Here is a 19,709-nt window from a genome sequence, read left to right on the forward strand (position 1 = left end):
TACTGACACAAAATGGACCCAAAAAGTTTGTATACATGAAAATTTAAAAATTAACGATGCTGATAACCTGAAATAAAAACAGAAAATGCTAGAAAACTCAAGACCAGGCAGCATCTGTGGAAAGAGCAAAAGAAACAGCGAGATATCCCATGTTTCCAGCATTTCCTATTCTTTAATCATGTATACGTCATCTTTCAAATTTAGAACAGGGGACTATTCGAAGGCCACAATTACCCCTTTGCAACAAGTTTTGCAAACAGTTCAGTTTTGATTAAAACCCATGAATGCAAGAGTCTGCATTTTAAAAAAGATGCCTTCCTAAGCAATAAGAAAATGAATGGAACAATGTAAAACAGAAGAGGGAAACTACAAAGCTGGTCAAGGGTAACAAAGGCTGGACAGAATACAACTTTTGCACAAAGTTGGTCTCAGGAAGTTAAAAGAGACCATCCTTCATGGCAAAAATGTAAATGTTAGAAACCTGAAATAAAAGCAGACAAGAGAAAATCTTCAGATGCTGGAAATCCAAACAACACACACAAAATGCTGGAGGAACTCAGCAGGCCAGGCAGCATCCACGAAAAGGAGCACAGTCGGCATTTGGGGTCAAAACCAACTTCGCAGGACATGAAGAGGAAATAAAAGCAGAATACTTTAGATCTTCAGCAGATTAAGTCACATCTGTGGAGAGGGAAATGTTAACTGTTTCTTGCTCTACAGGTTGCCGCAAGACCACAGGATACTGTGCAGGAGAAAAATTAGGCTATTTGGCCTATTGAGTCTGCTCCACCATTTCCCTCTCGGTTCCAATCTCCTGCCTTCTCCCCATAACCCTTCATGCCATGACTAATCAAAAATCAATCAACCGCTGCCTTAAAATACTCAATGACTTGGTCTCCACAGCTACCTGTGGCATTGGATTATACTAGTGGTCACCAACCTTTTTAAGCCCAAGATCCCCTACCTCGGCCTTAGTAAAAGGCAAGATCGATCTACTAAATCGATTAGTCACACACATTCGCACCGGGCAGAAAAGACCGGAAGTAAAACCCTGCAGCCCAGAAGTAGAAGTAATGTATGTACACCAGGGGTCACCACCCTTTTTTGCACTGTGGACCAGTTTAATATTGACAATATTCTTACGGACCGGCCGATGGGGGCGGGGGGGGTGTTAATCACGACCGGATAACAGCGATACTTGAAGGAGGTTCCTTATGTCCAGTCTATTCCGCAATTTAGTTTACATGGCTATCAACACCTGCTTCTGTCCCGCTTGCTCATGTTTTTTCCGCTCAAAAAACTCAACGGGTTTGTCTTTAACTGCAGGGTGCTTGGACTCAAGGTACCGAAGCAGTTTTGAGGGCTTCATTGCCTCATTAGACAGCCTCCAGGCCCGAACCCCAGCCTCCTGCTAGACACCTTGGCCAGGTGCGGCTGGTCATGGGTGGGGTGAGAGGACAAGGTCAGGGCCGGAGTTCCCCGTGCTGGGTTGTGGTGGTCGCAGCCCGGAGAGGGTGACTGACTGAGCGAGGAGTGCAACAGGGGGCCTGCCTGCTTCCTTTGTAGGATCTATCGGCCGACAAAAGTTTGTTTCAGTAGATCGCAGCGAGGTAGCTGCTCTGCTACTTACAAAATCCTGAGGTTGAATTAGGACGTCTGTGAATATTTTAGCACTGGGTTCCCCATGAACATTCACTCAACGAGGTTTAGAGGCGGCGCCCATCTGTCCGTGCTCCAGGCCAGTAGTATCGGCACTTCCTGCCGGCCACCTGAGACCAACCAGTGATCCCTGGCGCGAGGGTATCACTGCGTTTAGACAACTGATGACCTCGTGTGCATTCAAGTTCAACCGTGGGCGTGACAGGGACTGAGGAAAGGTGCAACTGACTGATATCATTTCCTCACGGCCTGGTATTGGTCCGCGTTGGGGACCACTGAAGTACACTGAGTAGTGCGTGGCGGGGGAGCTATACACATGCGCACTGTGCAGAAAGAATGGAAGTAAAACCCTGCAACCTGGAAACAATCTCAACAGTATTTGTGTATTTATTTTTTTTCTTTTTTTCCTTTCCGGATCTACTGGGGAAGTCTTGAAGATCGACTAGTCGATCACGATCGATGGGTTGGCGACCACTAGATTACACAGACTCACCAGTCTGTGGCAAAAAGAATTCCTCCTCATCTGGGTGTTGGGTACCCTGCTGAGAATTTCTAGTGTTTACCTGAAGTGTTTGATACTACTGGCATTTCAGGAGTGAAATATACAATTTCTCAATAGCCATATGTAGGAATATTTGATGTAAGAATTTGGTCACGTTCCTCAATACTACTTCCTTCAATGTATGATAGTTCTGTTTAAATACGGCTCTGCGAAGTACCTTCAGATATTGTCCCATGCCTGAGGGAGATAGTGAAATGCAAATACCTTTACCTTAAAAGGAATGTAAATTATGACTGCATAAATTTAACTGTCTCAGCTACCAACCTTTTCAAACCTACATCTCCAAGCAGGCAAACACTGAGGACAAAGGGCAAATCCCTCTACAATCAGTTATCACTTGCTGCACAAATTTACATTGTAAAATACTGTTCAACAGATTCTGGATAGAGATAGCATCTTTACATGAAAACCAACAGGACACGAGTCTCAGCCCAAGACGTTGACTATCTATTTCCATGGATGCTGCCTGACCTGCCGAGTTCCTCCATCATTGTGTGTGTGTTGCTTTGGATCTCCAGCATCTGCAGACTTCTTTGTGTTTATGATTTGATACTCCACTGAAAAGTATCTTCAAGGGATGCCTACCCTGAAGAAGTTTAAATCTTCTCTTTGACGGGAGTTCAGTGAAACCCTCTCTCACTTGCTGTGATCTCTGCTACTCTCCGACCATGTGCTCACCCAGGCCCGCTCCCCGCCACCAGCCCTTTTTATTTTGGCATCTTCTGCCTTCCTTCTCAGTCCCGAAGAAGGGTCTCAGCCCAAAACGTCAACTGTTTATTCATTTCCATATAGATGCTGCCTGACCTGCTGAGTTCCTCCAACATTTTGTGTGTGTTGCTCTGGATAAGCAGCAAACTTTACAGTTTGCCTACACAGCATTTAATATAAAATATGGAATTATCCTTAATGGCATAGTTACTTTCGTCCCACCTTCACTTCAATTTTAAAAATATAGTTAGAGCCAAATACAGAAATTCAGTAAGTATCGGTAATTCAAGAATATTTGGGAAGAAAATGTAACTAATATAGAACATAGAAATCTACAGCACATTACAGGCTCTTAGGCCCACAATGTTGTGCCGACCATGTAACCTCCTCTAGAAACTGCCTAGAATTTCCCTACTGCATAGCCTTCTATTTTTCAAAGTTCCATGTACTTATCTAGGAGTCTTTTAAAAGACCCTATTGTATCCACCTCTAACACCGCTGGCAGTGCATTCCATGCACCCACCACTCTCTGTGTGAAAAATTTACCCCTGACATCCTTTCTGAGCCACTTCCAAGTACCGTAGATTCCGGACTACAGAGCGCACCTGATTAAAAGCCGCTGGCTCTAATTTTAGAAATAAAATCAATTTTTTAATTGTAAAGGCCGCACCGGATTTTAGGCCGCACCGGATTTTCGGCCGCAGGTGTCCCACGTTGTAATATGAGATATTTACACAGAAAGATATTACACGTGAGGATTTTTTAACTTTTAATTAAATCCATATGGTAACAAACAAATATATATTGCAAATGCTTTTTTTCGAACCGTGCCTGTAATACGGCTACTTTTAAATATACATACGTATCGGTAACACAAATTACGTTGCATATACTTTTTTACTGAACAGCACGAACAACATTCCAATATCTCCTAGCGACTGGTAAAAATATATATACTGCAGCCTACCAGGAAAAGTTATTGATCGCCTTTAACTTAAGCTCGCGTAACGCGATCGGGTCTAATGTGCTCGGGTCTGATGCGCTCGGGTCTGATGTGCTCACGTAATGCCCCCACCTTCCCGTTTATCGCAAACCGGTATCCCACAAGACGCGGCGAAACCGGGTGTGACATCATAGCATCCCGGGATGTAGTACAGAAAACAAATATAGTTAAAACACTTCTAACTTTAACTAACAAATGAATTACTAAGCGAAAATATTATAAACTAAGTAACTGCCATAAAGGCAGCACAATGCTTTTCTTCGAGTGTTTTCCATGTTGATGAGGGTGAGTACAAATGACTGATTTACAATAATTTAATTGTGAAAGTGCGCTTGATTTATCGTACAATTTCATTGGACCTCTGTGAACTACTCATCAATTTTATTGGTCTACTGTTACGAGGCAAAATGTTTACGAGGCGGCATGAAAAAAAACCATGTATTAGCCGCTCTGGATTAAAGGCCGCAGAGTTCAAAGCTGTTCAAAATGTGGGAAAAAAGTAGCGGCTTATAATCCGGAATCTACGGTACCTTAAAACTATGCCCCCTCGTGTTAGCCATTTTAGCCCTGGGAAAATGCCGCTGGCTATTCACACAATCAATGTCTCTCATCATCTTGTACATCTCTATCAGGTCACCTCTCATCCTTTGTTGTTCCAAAGAGAAAAGGCCGAGTTCACTCAACCTGTTCTTATAAGGCATGCTCCCCAATCTAGACACATTGTTGTATAGAATCCACATCTTTCCTGCAGTGACGTGACCAAAACTGAACACAGTACTTCAAGTGGGGTCTAACTAAGGTCTTACATAGCTTTACCATTACCTCACGGCTCTTAAACTCAATCCCACAGTTGATGAATGCCAAAACACCATACGCCTGTCAACCTGTGCAGCAGCTTTGAGAGTCCTATGAACACAGACCTCAAGATCTCGCTGATCCTCCACACTGCCAAGAGTCTTACTATCAATATTATATTGTCTTCAAATTTGACCTACCGAAATGAACCACTTCACACTTATCCGAGTTGAAATCCACCTGACACTTCTCAGCCCAGTTCTGCATCCTATCGACGTCCTGTTGTAACCTCTGGCAACCCTCCACAACACCCCCAACTTTTGTGTCATCAGCAAAACCCACCCTTCTACTTCCTCATCCAGGTCATTTATAAAAATCACAAAGAGGAGGGGTCCTAGAACAGATCCCTGAAGAACAACACTGCTCACCACCCCCCATGCAGAATACGAACCAGCTACAACCACCCTTTGCCTTCTGTGGGCAAGCCAATTCTGGATCCACAAAGCAAGGTCTCATTGGATCCCATGCCTTATTACTTTCTGAATGAGCCTTGCATGGGAAACCTTATCAAATGCCTTACTGAAATCCACATACTTTACATCTACTGCTAAATTAAATCAAAAGAGTCTTTGGTTTTAAATGACTAGGTTGAGCAAGGAAGTGGAAATTGCTGATTTTCAAAAGCAACTGGCTATCACGTGGTCAAATCTCCACATTAATGTGCAGATGCAGCAGGCAATTAGGAAAATAAATAGCATACAATGCATTAAACTTTACTGCATTAGAGAACGTCTCAATGCCACTGCAGTTTACACACATTGTATATCCTGGCTCATTCTTGTCATGGAGGGAGTGCATATTCACAATTCACTTCTTTGGGTAGAATCGGATGATTATCGTTAAAGGCTTTTTTGTATTTTTTTTTGAGCCACAGCATGGAATAGGCCATTCCCACCCTTCGAGCCACGCTGTGCAGCAATCCCTAATTTAATCCTGGCCCAAATTACTGGACAATTTACAATAACCAATTAACATACCAGACAGTATATCTTTGGACTGTGGGAGGAAACCGGAGCACCCAGAGGAAACCCACGTGGTCACAGGGAGAACATACAAACTCCTCACAGGCAATGGCAGGAAATGAATCCGGGTTGCTGGTACTGTAATACATTGTGCTAACCACTACACTACCATCCTTTATATTATTATTAATAACACTATTAAAAGTGAAACACAAAAATAAAACCCATAAAAAGGCGATTTTCTGAAGACAGAGGAACAATGCTGAATGGAAATTGACCTTGCTTAAAGAATTTAGATAAGGTCACTAAACAAAAAGCCAAGATAGAAACTAAACCTTTACTGAGAAAGTTATGAACTTTTGGAAATCATTACTATGGTGGCTGTGGATGCTTGGCTGTTGAGGTATTATTTCTACAAGACATTTTGATCCTTATTTGGAACCTTCCACTCGACTTTTCGCCCAATGCTATAATCGTTACATAGTACTATTTTGGTTAGTAATACAAACTTCTTCCTTTAATCTTCGTGCTTTCCGTTAGTCATAGATGGAGCACGTTACTGCTGAGCTCAATGGTAAGTTATACATTGAAAGAATAAAAAACTTCCGCCAAAACCTTTGTTCAACAATGTTTGGATCAGAAAAATATAGTAGGAAGTCTTATTTTACTTTAAAATGTGATTATCATCTTTTAAGCACATTAAGTGTAACCCAATATCTGCAGGGGAATTGAATTTAGAATCAAGTCACTGCATATTTGTCTACAGTGATCATTTTTTAAAAAAAACTTACCATAACTGTGCAATCCTCTGATCCACTGGCAATGAGATGGTCGTCGTGTGGACACCATTCGATGTCCAGCACTGGTCCCGTGTGCCCACAAACTGTTGGATATGACTTATCAATTCGGCCCGTCTGTGAACAGAAAATAATACACATCAAATTATTGTTTAAAAAGCCAATATTAACAATTTTCAAAAGTTTGAAACCCTTGATGCATCAGCATTCTGGGTACAAATCCCATCTAAATAACAAAAACTGAATTCCTGCCCCAATGTCCTTAACATTCAGTAGTTAATACAGCTCATTTATTCTTCTGAGAAATGTGTAAAGTTTAATACTGAATTAATTTAGTAATGAGCAATTTTAATGTCAGCACAAGAGGTATGACTCTGTAACTCTTACAATGGAACTCTTCACTTCGTAAATGGCTGTTTAATATATAAAAAAATAAACTGGTGTACTCTAGGAATAACTTGTCAATGAGATGTAAACAAATAGTTACCAATGTCAAACTCTGAAGAAATTGACAATCCCGAGTCCCCTTTTTTAAAAATAAGTAAATTGCTATTTATGAGTAAAATTTTCCTCCAAGAGGACCACAACCTTGTGTGCCTCAATGACCCAGAGAGCTATGCTAGCTGGAGTCAGGGCTTTATGCTTTGGCTCGTGGGTAAGGTCACCCATGCCAAACAGGTCAAAGGGTAGACAGACCAAGAGTGACCCACTGGTCCTCCAGGTTCGGGGTTTCAGCTCAGGGTTAACAACCCAGACTGGTCAAACAAAAGTGTTAAACTTTTTTTTAAAAATGAAGAACCCTTTTACATCTGTGTGCAAAAGTATTCCCGACTCTGCATCCGGGACCTGCATGGATGACAGTAGTGAAAATCGAAAGGAAGCTACTGACTTGATGAAGGAAGCCCTGAACACCACTGCACAGCGACTGAGAACCTTCATTGCTGCTCTAAAAGCCAGTGGCATAACAGGCAGTCAAAAATAAAACAGACCCATACATTTTATATTTGGTGTTTGTCACACAGAATTAATAACCATGCTTGTATGGACATTAGCTAGCAGCTTGGGAAATGCCAGCATCTGTATTTCTAACTGAGAAGTGTGCCTGACAAATGATCCACTTGAGAACACCTGAGAAACAGGAAACTGCACAGGTTCTCAAGCTGTTCACTTAGATTCACTTAGATTTTTGGAAACATTAGAATACTGAGAAATCTCATGAGCTAGCTGCAATGAGATTTCATTCTAGTCCTTTCCCTCAAACTGCCTTGTTCTGCTTGGCGCCAGACATGCTAATGTCCTACATGGGATGCTAAACTACCAGACACGAGGCACATCAAATTATGATTCTGATTCTGCTCCTCCTCTCCAAGTACCATCAACCAGCCCAAATTTTCCAATAGGATCAAACTCAGGTTTAATATCCCTGGCATGTGTCGTGAATTTGTTGTTTTGCAGCAGCAGTACATTGCAATACATAATAAAATAGTCGAGCATATGCACTTCTAATAATAAAAAGGATGAGGCACTGGAACACAGGAAGAACCGTAGCTCTGCAGGCGGTGAGCACTCATCGTCACAACGGGTCTGAAACTCAGCAATCTCATCCGACCTAACCAACCAAACAGACATTATAGAGGATGCATAAATTAGCAACCAGGGTGCCCAACAGTTCCCTTTGACTCACAGCACAGAATGAGTTCATGTAATTTAACAGTGTAAGTCAAGTACACCCTCTCAACTTTCTCTACGGATCTATGGAAAGCAGGTCACGCAACAACAGAGTGCTGGACAAAACCAAACGGTGAAATAGAGCCAATCAGTAAACCTGCCAACCCTGAGGATTCCTCTTGAGGTGTTCAAAGTGACCTCAGCTTCATATGTGCAGTCAAGAACCATCTTTGTAGATTATGAGACCTTACGGGATTGGTCAACCACACTAACTGGAACAGTATAAACATAGCTTGCCAAACACCAGCTCTATCCCGACTAACATTCAGATTCCAATCTGAATCCTTGTCAACATGATTCTCTTTGTTATGTCTTCATCTTCACCTCGCTGTTCCTTTGTGTGCCGCACTACCATCGTCAACATCCGATAGGTATTCTCAGTTTGTGTTAATTTTTAATTTTAATTCAGCCAATTAAAGATGGATAAATACGTTTGGCGCGATCTCTAAGAGTCTAAAGGCAGTGAAGCCTTGAATTCTAATCCTGCTGAGAAACAGAAACTACAGAAAGTGCATCAATTCAATGTTACATACCTGCAGTATGATTTTATTCCACTCCCATGTGTCTTACTTGTAATGCTGTACTGTCTAATGAAGCCATGATACCATCAAGTTTGCAGGAACACTTCCATAAAAGACATCCTGAAAAGGCTACTTATGGTATTACTCAGTTCCAGAAGATGAAAGAAGCCATTTGAAAAGCATTGTACACTCGAGTCATTTGCCAAGAAAGCTTAAAAAAAATACCTTGATAGTGGTCTCATTGCTTCTTATAACATTTCCAAAATCATTGCAAAGTTTTAGAAAATCCCACACAGTTGGTGAAAGATTAATAATGCCTACTGAATCAGAAGTGCTCACCACTGTTCTCAAAATGGATACCAGCATTTTAAAATCAATTCCTGAGTAATTACTCTGGAGCTCATCACATGGATGAATTGAGTGAAGACACTGAGCATCAACTATGCACAGAGCTATAAAAAACAAACAGAATTTGGGAAACAACTGGATGAATCAACTGTGTGAGACAATGAGGCATTGCTAATGGCATATGTATGGTTTATCAAAAATGGAAAAGCTTATGAAGAGATTTTCTTTTATAAAAAGTTAAAAACAAATATCAATGGAGATTCAATCTATGATGAGCTCAAAATGTATATTGAGGATAAAAGTATTCCAACTAGGAACATGATTCCTTGCACAACAGATGAAGCACCATATACAGCAGGTCACCATGATGGTTTAATGGCATTTAGAACAGAAGAAATTCCAAGTCAGTTTGCAATTCATTGCGTAATTCATCTTCAACATCTCACAGCCAAAACCTAAATATGAAACTGCAGGGTGAGAACTTCAACTTAATCCAATCAAAGAGTGCAGTGTCCACTTTCATCGGAAAATTGGAAATATGTAAGCAAAACATTGGGAGAAGAATGTTTTCACAGTTTCTCTGCATGGAAAGTATGGCACTCTCTTTCACAGATGGTGATTTGCAAGAGTACTTCATACATCTGCTGTCACTGAAGAAGGATTTTCAGAACTGAATCAAGGATTCAAGCGATCAGGATATTCTGGACTGGGTAATTAAGCCATTTCTTTGCAAGGTGGAAGAACAAGAGCTCACAAAAAGAAATTATTCAAATTCAGAATGATGAAAAAGCAGAAGTGCTTTTCAAAAATGCTGGCTTTTGTGGAGAGGAGTCAAACTGTTCTTCATTGCATTTCCGTCCACCTACTTTGTTGAAAGAGGCTTCAGTGCAGTGAACCACAAACTCAAAAAATCAAAAACTGCTTCGACACCGTTACTTGTGGAGACTTGACGCTTTTGCTGTCACAACTTGAACCAGATATTTCAACTCGTGCTCAAAACCATCAACCTCAAGGATCACATTGATATCGAAGCTGCTGTACAGCACACAGGTACTGTGTAAGGTAGGTTTAAAGACAAATAAAAATTTAAAGCAGAATCATTTTTTCTCATGTTAGCATATGTTACACATGTTTTTACACTATGGAGGCGCCAGAAAATACATTATGCCTAAGAGGCATTGGCAAGAACAAAGGTGCTTTAGGGGGCATTGGGCTAAAGGAGGTTGGGAACCACTGCCCTAACCCTATACCTACTGCATTTTAGCTTGAAAATCCCAGGAGATCAGCAGTGTCTGAGATAATCAAACAACCGCATCTGGAACCAACAATCATTGCACTGTTGAAGTCACTTCGATAACATTTCTTCCCCATTCTAATATTTGGTCTGAACAACAAGTGAACCTCTTAACCATGCCTGCATGCTTTTATGCATTGAGCTGTTGACATGATTGGCTGATTAGATATTTGAATGAATGAGCAGGTGTACAGGTGGACCTAGACTGGCCACTGCTAAACCATTGTACCATCAATGACCAACAGTCTGAGGATGTACTGGGGGAAGCCCTCAAGTGTTGCCACACTTCTGGCAACAACATAGCATGCCCGTAACTCACTAACCCTAACCCATTTAGAACGTGGGAGGAAACACACTTGGTCACAGGGAAAAGGTACAAACTCCTCACAGACAGTGGTAGGAATTGAACCTCAATCTCTGGCACTGCAAAGCAATACCACGCTGTGTATTTAAATCAATTAGAATTGACTTGTGCATTAAGATTGATCCAGAAGTTTAGCAATTCAGAAATTGCTGATGAAAGGACAACACGGTGAAGTGAATCTCTTCCAGAACGGAAAAAAACAGTAATCATAAACTCAGTTCAGGGATTCTGTTTATCACTGGTGTTGACATCTCAGTGCAAGTTAATTGTCAGTACTAAATGTTTCATTTTCCTGAGTAACGCTGGTCTACAGAGCTCTGCCAATTATTAATAAGGAAGCTTATGACTCCCATACAGTAAGATTTACAGATGTTCAATTATTATACTGATCTGGGAGTTAAATAAATCAAAATGGTCACGGTATAACAACTGCATTCAAGCCTCTTGCAACCTAACATGCACTAGTCGAGAGATTTGTGGAGCACACTCAGTTGGCTGAATAGCCTAATTCTGCTCCTATCTCTTATGGCCTTAATGGATTTAAAAGTAACAATGTTGATGGTCTTTCAATACAAGGAAGACATGTCTGAAGTGTAATCACTTTTATAACGTGACAAGCGACTTGGATCTAAGCAATTTTTAGTAAGGTTGAGTGTGTGATCAGCATTGGAAAGAACACTGGGGATAGCCAGCTCAGCCCCATCTGAAATATTGCAACGTGATGTTAGACATCCGCACAAATCCACAAAGTCTTTGATCAGCATCTCATCTGAAAGACCACACCTTTGACCATACAGCACTCCTCAAGTAAAATAAAACCTGCATTGGAGAATCGGCATAGATGTTTTTTGCTCAAGTCTCTGTGGTGGGATTTTGGTGCCACTGCACATCATATAAGCTGCTGAATATTCCAATTTGTTGCCATTTGGCCAAGATAGAAGCACCCAACTCTTCTCTCCAAGATGCTGGCTCTATATTAGGGGCTCCCAACCTGGGGTCCACAAACCCCTTGCTTAATGGTATTGGCCCATGGCATAAAAAAGGTAAGGATCCCCAGTTCTATCTAAACTTCTCGTTTTTTTAAACCGCACCCCAATTAAACAACTCTGACTAGGATGACTTGGATTAACCTGCAAATGCAGATACCATAGACAATACTTAACACTTCATAATACTGCCCAGTTTATCACAGAACTACAGATAGAAATACAGATAACAAAGGAACACTTGAGCTGTCTGCTAGGTGGGATAAGATTGAGGCGGTAATTTAACCTCGGGGTTCACATGTCATTATTGAAAGGATCATATTGTCAGCCTGTAACTGTTACCTGCTCAGTTGAGGAAAAACACCAGAGACACAAAATTACCTCTGAAACGGTTTTTATTCAGAGAGGAGTTCGCAGCCCCACGCACTTTGGGTGTAAGGTAGCCAACTCCCAATTTGTCGGTTTACAAACGTCATACTTATACCCAAAAGCAGGGTATTACATTCGCAAATATGGTTACCGATTCAAATTCATCAATTGATTGGCTATTGCATAGCTAAGCATGTGAAATACTCAGAATTTAGCAAAGGTTAAAGCGTAATACCTAGAATTAATACTGACGTACTTCAGGACACTTGAAATAGGTATCCTTAAAATATTTTGCCAAGCACATTGTCTTGTGGTTGTAGGTTCCCTTTTCCTAGTGGGCTCCACATCTGGCCTGGCACCTTATTTTAGCTACCTCTCCTTACTTCCCCAATGACGTACCTCTCTCTTGTCCTGTCTACATATTTTGCTACACTTACCCCTCGCCCACCCCCTCTACACGTACCCCTTACCCTTTTCACATTCTCAATATTACCTGGTAACTGAAATACTGAGTCAGTAATCCAATTGCGGGAAACACTGATGTCATAACCCAGAAGCAAAACTCAATTTATTTTCCACTTAATCTCAAGATTAAATTACATGTTTTGACCACTTCAAGTCCAGTTACAATGCTCTGCAAAATCTTGTGCACTAAAAATCAGGTTTAAACTCTTGCAACCTGAATTTAATGTTCAGGATTCACTACATCTATAGTTGTTGCCACAAAGATATGTAGCCCTAAAAAGGATTTATTTTACTTAAAACCGCACAAACTTTTATAAATAAAGTCTCTCATCTAGAAGGTACTAAAAGCAACATCTTATCAGAATCAGATTTATTATCTCTGACTTGCACGTTGTGAAACTTGTTGTCTTGTGGCAACAGTGCAAAGATATAAAGTCATTATAATCTAAAAAAATAAATAATGCAAAGAAAGGAATAACGAGGTAGTATTGTTTAGTTTTATGGACTGTCCAGAAGGGTAAGGCGCTGAGGATTGTGGTAGAACAAAGGAATCTTGTAGAACAATCTCACATTGTGGGACGGATGTAAGATTTAAATAAATTCTCTATGGTTTTTTGTGATTTTAATCCATAAAGAATTATTTAGGTTTAATTTTTTACCCTTAATTGATCAGATTAAAGGCTTGTTTACTAAGTGGTCACCATTATCTTTATCTCTGATAGGTGGGATTAATGCTATTAAGATGGTTATTTTACCTAAGTTTTTATATATTTTTCAAGCGGTACCAATTTTTATTCCGAAATCTTTTTTTTACTAATGTTGATTCAAAAATTTCCTCATATATATGGCAGAATAAAAATCCCAGGTTAGGTAAAATATTCTTACAGAAGACAAGGAAGGAAGGTGGGTTGGCATTACCTAATTTCAGATTTTATTATTGGGCAGTTAATATTAGATATTTGTTACGTTGGTTGAAAGACTGGGATGGTTCTCTTGGCCCTCATTGGGTGAGTTTGGAAATTAAATCGGTACCAGGTTATGCTCCGGGTTCTATTTTAGGGACTTCTCTCCCTTTTGCTCTTTCTAAATTGCCGAAACGAATTGACAACCCGATAGTTAAATATACCTTACGTATATGGTTTCAATTTCGGAAATTTTTCGGGTTGACTCAATTCGTTTTAAATATTCCTATTGTATCTAATTGTTTTTTCCACCCTTCAATTATAGATCAAGCTTTTTTGGCTTGGAAAACTAAGGGATTACTAAGATTTTCTGATTTATTTTCGGACAATTGTTTTATGTCTTTTGAGCAATTATCTAATAAATATAATTTGCCTAGATTTCATTTTTTTAGATATTTACAGGTTAGGCATTTTTTAAGTACGGTACTTCCTACGTTTCCAAATTTTGTGTCTTCAGATATTTTGGAGAGTTTGTTCGAATTAAACCCTTTTCAAAAAGGGCTTATATCAAAACTTTGTAATATAATTATGAAGATACGTTCAGAGCCCCTTTATAAGACAAAAAATGACTGGGAAAGAGAGCTTAATCTTATTATTCCTATTGAGAATTGGGATAGAATTCTTCAATTAGTTAATACATCATCTATATGTGCCAAACATTCATTAACACAACTTACGGTCGTACATAGGGCCCATATGTCCAAGGACAAATTAGCTCATTTTTATTCTTATATAAACCCTATTTGTGATAGATGTCAATTTGAAATCGCGTCTTTAACTCATATGTTTTGGTCATGTCCGCTTTTGAAAAAATATTGGAAAGATATTTTTGATATTATCTCTGCGGTATTGAACATCGATTTACAACCCCATCCTATTACCGCAATTTTTGGTTTACCAATGATGGACTCACTTCATTTATCTTCTTCCGCCTGTCGAATGATTGCATTTCTCACTTTGATGGCTAGAAGATCTATTTTGTTGAATTGGAAGGAAATTAATCCTCCCACTGTATTTCATTGGCTTTCTCAAACTATGTTATGTTTAAATTTAGAAAAAATTAGAAGTGGTGTATTCGATACTTCTATTAAATTTGAAAAGATATGGAGACCATTTATTCAATATTTTCATATGATGTAATATGACCCTGTTCCAAGCTTATTGGATTTTCCAGATTTAATCTTATTTATGTTGAGATTACGCTGTACCCGGAGGCACATGACAAGATAGGCCACAGCCAGCATGGTTTCCTGAAAGGAAAATCCTGCCTGACAAACCTACTGCAATTCTTTGAGGAAATTACAAGCAAGGTAGACAAAGGAGATGCAGTAGATGTGTGTACTTGGATTTTCAGAAGGCCTTTGACAAGGTGCCGCACATGAGACTGCTTAGCAAGATAAGAGCCCATGGAATTACAAGGAAGTTATTAGCATGGGTAGAACATTGGCTGGTCGGCAGAAAACAGAGAGTGGGAATAAAGGGATCCTATTCTGGCTGGCAGCCGGTTACCAGTGGAGTTCCACAGGGGTCAGTGTTGGGACCCCTGCTTTTTACGATTTAAGTCCGTGATTTGAACTACGATATTAATGTATTTGTGGCTAAATTTGCCGATAATACAAAGATAGGTGGAGGAGCAGGTAGTGTTGAGGAAACAGAGAGCCTGCAGAGAGACTTAGATAGTTTAGGGGAATGGGCAAAAAAGTGGCAAATGAAATACAATGTTGCAAAGTGTATGGTCATGCTCTTTGGTTGAAGAAATAAATGAGAAGACTATTATTTAGATGGGGAGAGAATTCAAAATGTAGAGATGCAAAGGGACTAGGGAGTCCTTGTGCAAGATACCCTCCAGGTTGAGTCGGTAGTGAAGAAGGCGAATGCAATGTTGGCAATCATTTCTAGAGGTTTAGAATATGACAGCAGGGATGTGATGATATTGAGGCTCTATAAGGGACTTGTGAGACCACACTTGGAATATTGTGTGCAGTTCTGGGCTCCTTATTTTAGAAAAGATATTCTGACATTGGAGAGGGTTCAGAGAAGATTCACAAGAATGATTCCAGGAATGAAAGGGTTACCGTATGAGGACCATTTGGCAACTCTTGGGCTATATTCCCTGGAGTTGAGGAGAATGAGGGAGGAGCTCATAAAACATTCTGAATGTTAAAAGGCCTGAACAGATTAGATATGGCAAAGTTATTTCCCATGATAGGGGAGTCTAGGACAAGAGGGCATGACTTCAGAATTGAAGGACGTCATTTTAGAACTGAGATGCGGAGAAATTACTTTACTGAGAGTGCGGTAAATCTGTACAATTCGTTGCCATGAGCAGCTGTGGAGGCCAAGTCAGTGGGTGCATTTAAGGCAGAGATAGATAGGTTCTTGATTAGCCAGGGCATTAAAGGGTATGGGGAGAAAGCAGGGCAGTGGGGACAACCGGAAGGATTGGATCAGCCCATAATTGAATGATGAAGCAGACCCGATGGGCTGTGGATGGCTGATAAGCAGTCTGAGGTGTACAGTCTGTCCTCCTTATCTGCGAGGGATTGGTTCTGAGACCCCCCCCACCCCCGCGGATACCAAAAAACACGGATGCTCAAGTCCCTTACTTAACCTGTCTCAGTGCGGTGGTCTTTAGGACCCAGCAGAATGCCAGACGTTATTTAACACATCTTAGTGCGGTGGACATTAGGACCTGGCGATGCAGCTCTGAATCCACGGTGTTTCTGTTCACGAAAATAATCACAATCACGATTGAAAATAAGGTGGAAGTAATAAAGCGAACGGAAAGAGGTGAAACGCCATTGGTCATTGGAAAAGCGTTAGGTTACAGTCGGTCAACGATCGGAACAATTTTAATGGAGCATGTGAAAGGCCCTGCCCTGATGAAAGCTACAATTATTACTAAACAATGCAGTGGTTTAATCATTGAAATATGTGTTTCTTAAGTGTTTTATATGCACAGAAAGATAAAATATATACTATATACTAAGAAAAACAGTTGACTAGTGACGCTAAATAATACCGGATGTAGCTGTTCCGACTTCAAATCCGACTTAAAGACAGACTCAGGAATGGAACTCATTCATAACCCAGGGACTGCCTGTACTTTTAAATCATCTCTAGATTACTTACAGTACCTAATACAATGTAAATGCTATGTAAATAATTGTTATACTGTAATGTTTAGGGAATAATGACAAGGAAAAATAGTCTGTACGTGCTCAAACAACGAGTGCTGGAGAGAGAACTTCTGGGTTTTCCCGATCACGGTTAGTTGAATCTGCGCATGTGGAATCTGCGGATAAGGAGGGCCGACTGTATACACTTTAGGAAAGCCGTGGATGGCTGATAAGCGGACTGAGATATGTACACTTAGCAGACTAAGGTGTATACACTTTGAGAAAAGCTGTGGGTGGCTGATGAAGCCTCTATTTGTTGAGCAGATGGTTCAGAACAATGAAAAAGACAATACAAAGTCCTCCCATTTACTGGCAGAAGCAAGACCAGAGCACACAGGAAGGGGAATCATCAGCATGATTCCAGTTGGAGAAATCATCTTCAACCCCTTTCCAGTCCTGTCTTCAACAATCATTGTGTGAACTTCATGGTTGTTTTCCCATTCTCCAAACCTTCTCATCAACAATACCCGATTGATAGCTCTGAAATGTCTGTCTGCATTGCTAGAGGGATTGAATTTAAGAGCAGGGGGGTTATGCTGCAACTGTACAGGGTACTGGTGGGGCTGCATCTGGAGTACTGTATGTAGATCTAGTTTTCTTACTAGAGAAAGGACATACAGACTTTGGAGGCAGTATAGAGGAGGCTCACCAGGTTAATTCCTGAGATGAGGGGGTTAACCTGTGAAAAGAGAACGAGTTCCCTGGAACTATACTCGCTGGAATTCAGAAGAATGAGAGGGCATCTTATAAAAACATACAATTATGAAAGAAATTGATAAGGCAGTGGCAGGAAAGCCGTTTCCATTGGTAAGGGAGAATAGATCATAGCCTCAAGAATTGGGAAAACTGATATAGGGTGGAGATGAAAATAAATTGTTCCCCCCCCTCCCCCCACCGAGAGTAGTGAATCTGTGGAATTCTCTACCCAGGGAAGCAGTAGACTCTACCTCATTAAAGTTTTTAAAGACAAGGTTAGATAGATTTTTGCCTGGCGGGGGAAAAGGATTATAGGAAAATGGCAGGTAGGTGGCGCTGAGTTCACAGCCAGATCAGCCACCATCTTATTGAATGGCAGAAGAGACCTGATGGGCCAGATGGCCTACTCCTGCTCCTATTTCATAGTTCTTAAAAAGAAAACCTGAAAAAAAAGATGAATTAATCTCTGGGACACTGTTACAAGCAATTTCAGTAAGCTCTAATGGAATTCAATTGTCCATCAAATCTATAGATTCCACACGCAAGGTCTAAAGTATTTTATAGATTCATAACCCTTCTACTAAGGGTTTCAATAGATTCATAAGTGGACAAATCACATTTTCCAAATGATGGTCATTAATTTATAATTGATGTCCCCATGGCAGACTTGCAGAACATATTTGCTTTGTGCAACAAAGCAATCACGGGACTAGAACGAGGGTATAGAATTGCCTCTCTGAGCCATTCACCTCAAAAGTTGACTGGCATTGGGACAATACACATCCAGAAAGTTTCCATGAGCTTGCAGAACAAAATGAATATTCTACACACTCTGGTAAGCGTATGGGAATGGGTCCAGCTAATACAGAAGGCAGTGTAAGCAACACTGTTGCAGTATAGCAGAGGGAGCTCTAGTCTACATCTGCTGTGATAAGTACAGGCAGTCCCCGGGTTACTTACGAGTTCCATTCCTGAGTCTGTCTTTAAGTCGGATTTGTACATAAGTCGGAACAAATACATCCAGTATTATTTAGCGTCAGTTAGTCAAACGTTTGTCTTAGTATATAGTACCGTAGATTTCGCACTACAGAGCGCACCTGATTAAAAGCCGCTGGCTCTAATTTTAGAAAGAAAATCAATTTTGTACTTGTACAAGCCGCACCGGATTTTCGGCCGCAGGTGTCCCACGTTGTAATATGAGATATTTACACAGAAAGATATTACACGTGAGGATTTTTTAACTTTTAATTAAATCCATATGGTAACATAAACAAATACATATTGCAAATGCTTTTTTTCAAACCGTGCCTGTAACGCGGCTACTTTTAAATATACATACGTATCGGTAACACACAAATTACGTTGCGTATACTTTTTTACTGAACAACATTCCAATATCTCCTAACAACTGGTAAAAAATATATATACTGCAGCCTACCAGGAAAAGTTATTGATCGCCTTTAACTTAAAAGCAGCGTTCGCTCGGGTCTAATGCCGCTCGCCCCCCACCTTCCCGTTTATCGCAAATCGGTATTTCCCACAAGACACTGCGAAACCGGATGTGACGTCATAGCATCCCGGGATGTAGTACAGAAAACAAATATACCGGGTATTTAAAACACTTCTAACTTTAACTAGAAAATACTAACAAATGAATTACTAAGCGAAAATATTATAAACTAAATAACTGCCATAAAGGCAGCACAATGCTTTTCTTCAAGTGTTTTCCATGTTGATGAGGGTGAGTACAAATGACTGATTTACAATAATTTAATTGTGAAAGTGCGCTTGATTTATCGTACAATTTCATTGGACCTCTGTGAACGACTCATCAATTTTATTGGTCTACTGTTACGAGGCAAAATGTTTTTGGCGGCATGAAAAAAAATCATGCATTAGCCGCACCGTAGTAAAGGCCACAGTGTTCAAAGCTGTTCAAAATGTGGGAAAAAAGTAGCGGCTTATAATCCGACATCTACGGTATATATTTTACCTTTCTATGCATATAAAACACTTAAACGTATGTATTCCAATAATTAAACCACTGTGTTGCTTAGTAATAATTGTAGCTTTCATCAGGGCAGGGCCTTTCACATGCTCCATTATTCTCACTTTATCCGTTATCCTTTAAAATTGTTCCGATCGTTGACCCGGACTGTAGCCTAACGCTTTTCCAGTGACCAATGGCATTTCACCTCTTTCCAAACGCTTTATTATTTCCACTTTATTTTCAATCGCGATCGCTTCCTGT

General features: G+C 40.3%; 1 protein-coding gene across 3 annotated transcripts in view; it reads right to left on the reverse strand.

Moving 5' to 3' along the window:
- The window catches only part of coro1cb (coronin, actin binding protein, 1Cb), a 213,891-nt gene that overhangs the window by 64,688 nt on the left and 129,494 nt on the right, over positions 1–19,709 (reverse strand). For all 3 annotated transcript variants that reach the window (XM_073065829.1, XM_073065830.1, XM_073065831.1), the window contains exon 3: positions 6,541–6,663. In XM_073065829.1, the coding sequence (XP_072921930.1) occupies positions 6,541–6,663 (123 nt within the window). The remainder of the gene's footprint in view (positions 1–6,540; positions 6,664–19,709) is intronic.

The sequence above is a fragment of the Hemitrygon akajei genome, chromosome 14 (genome assembly GCF_048418815.1).
Source record: "Hemitrygon akajei chromosome 14, sHemAka1.3, whole genome shotgun sequence".
Taxonomy (NCBI): Eukaryota; Metazoa; Chordata; class Chondrichthyes; order Myliobatiformes; family Dasyatidae; genus Hemitrygon; species Hemitrygon akajei.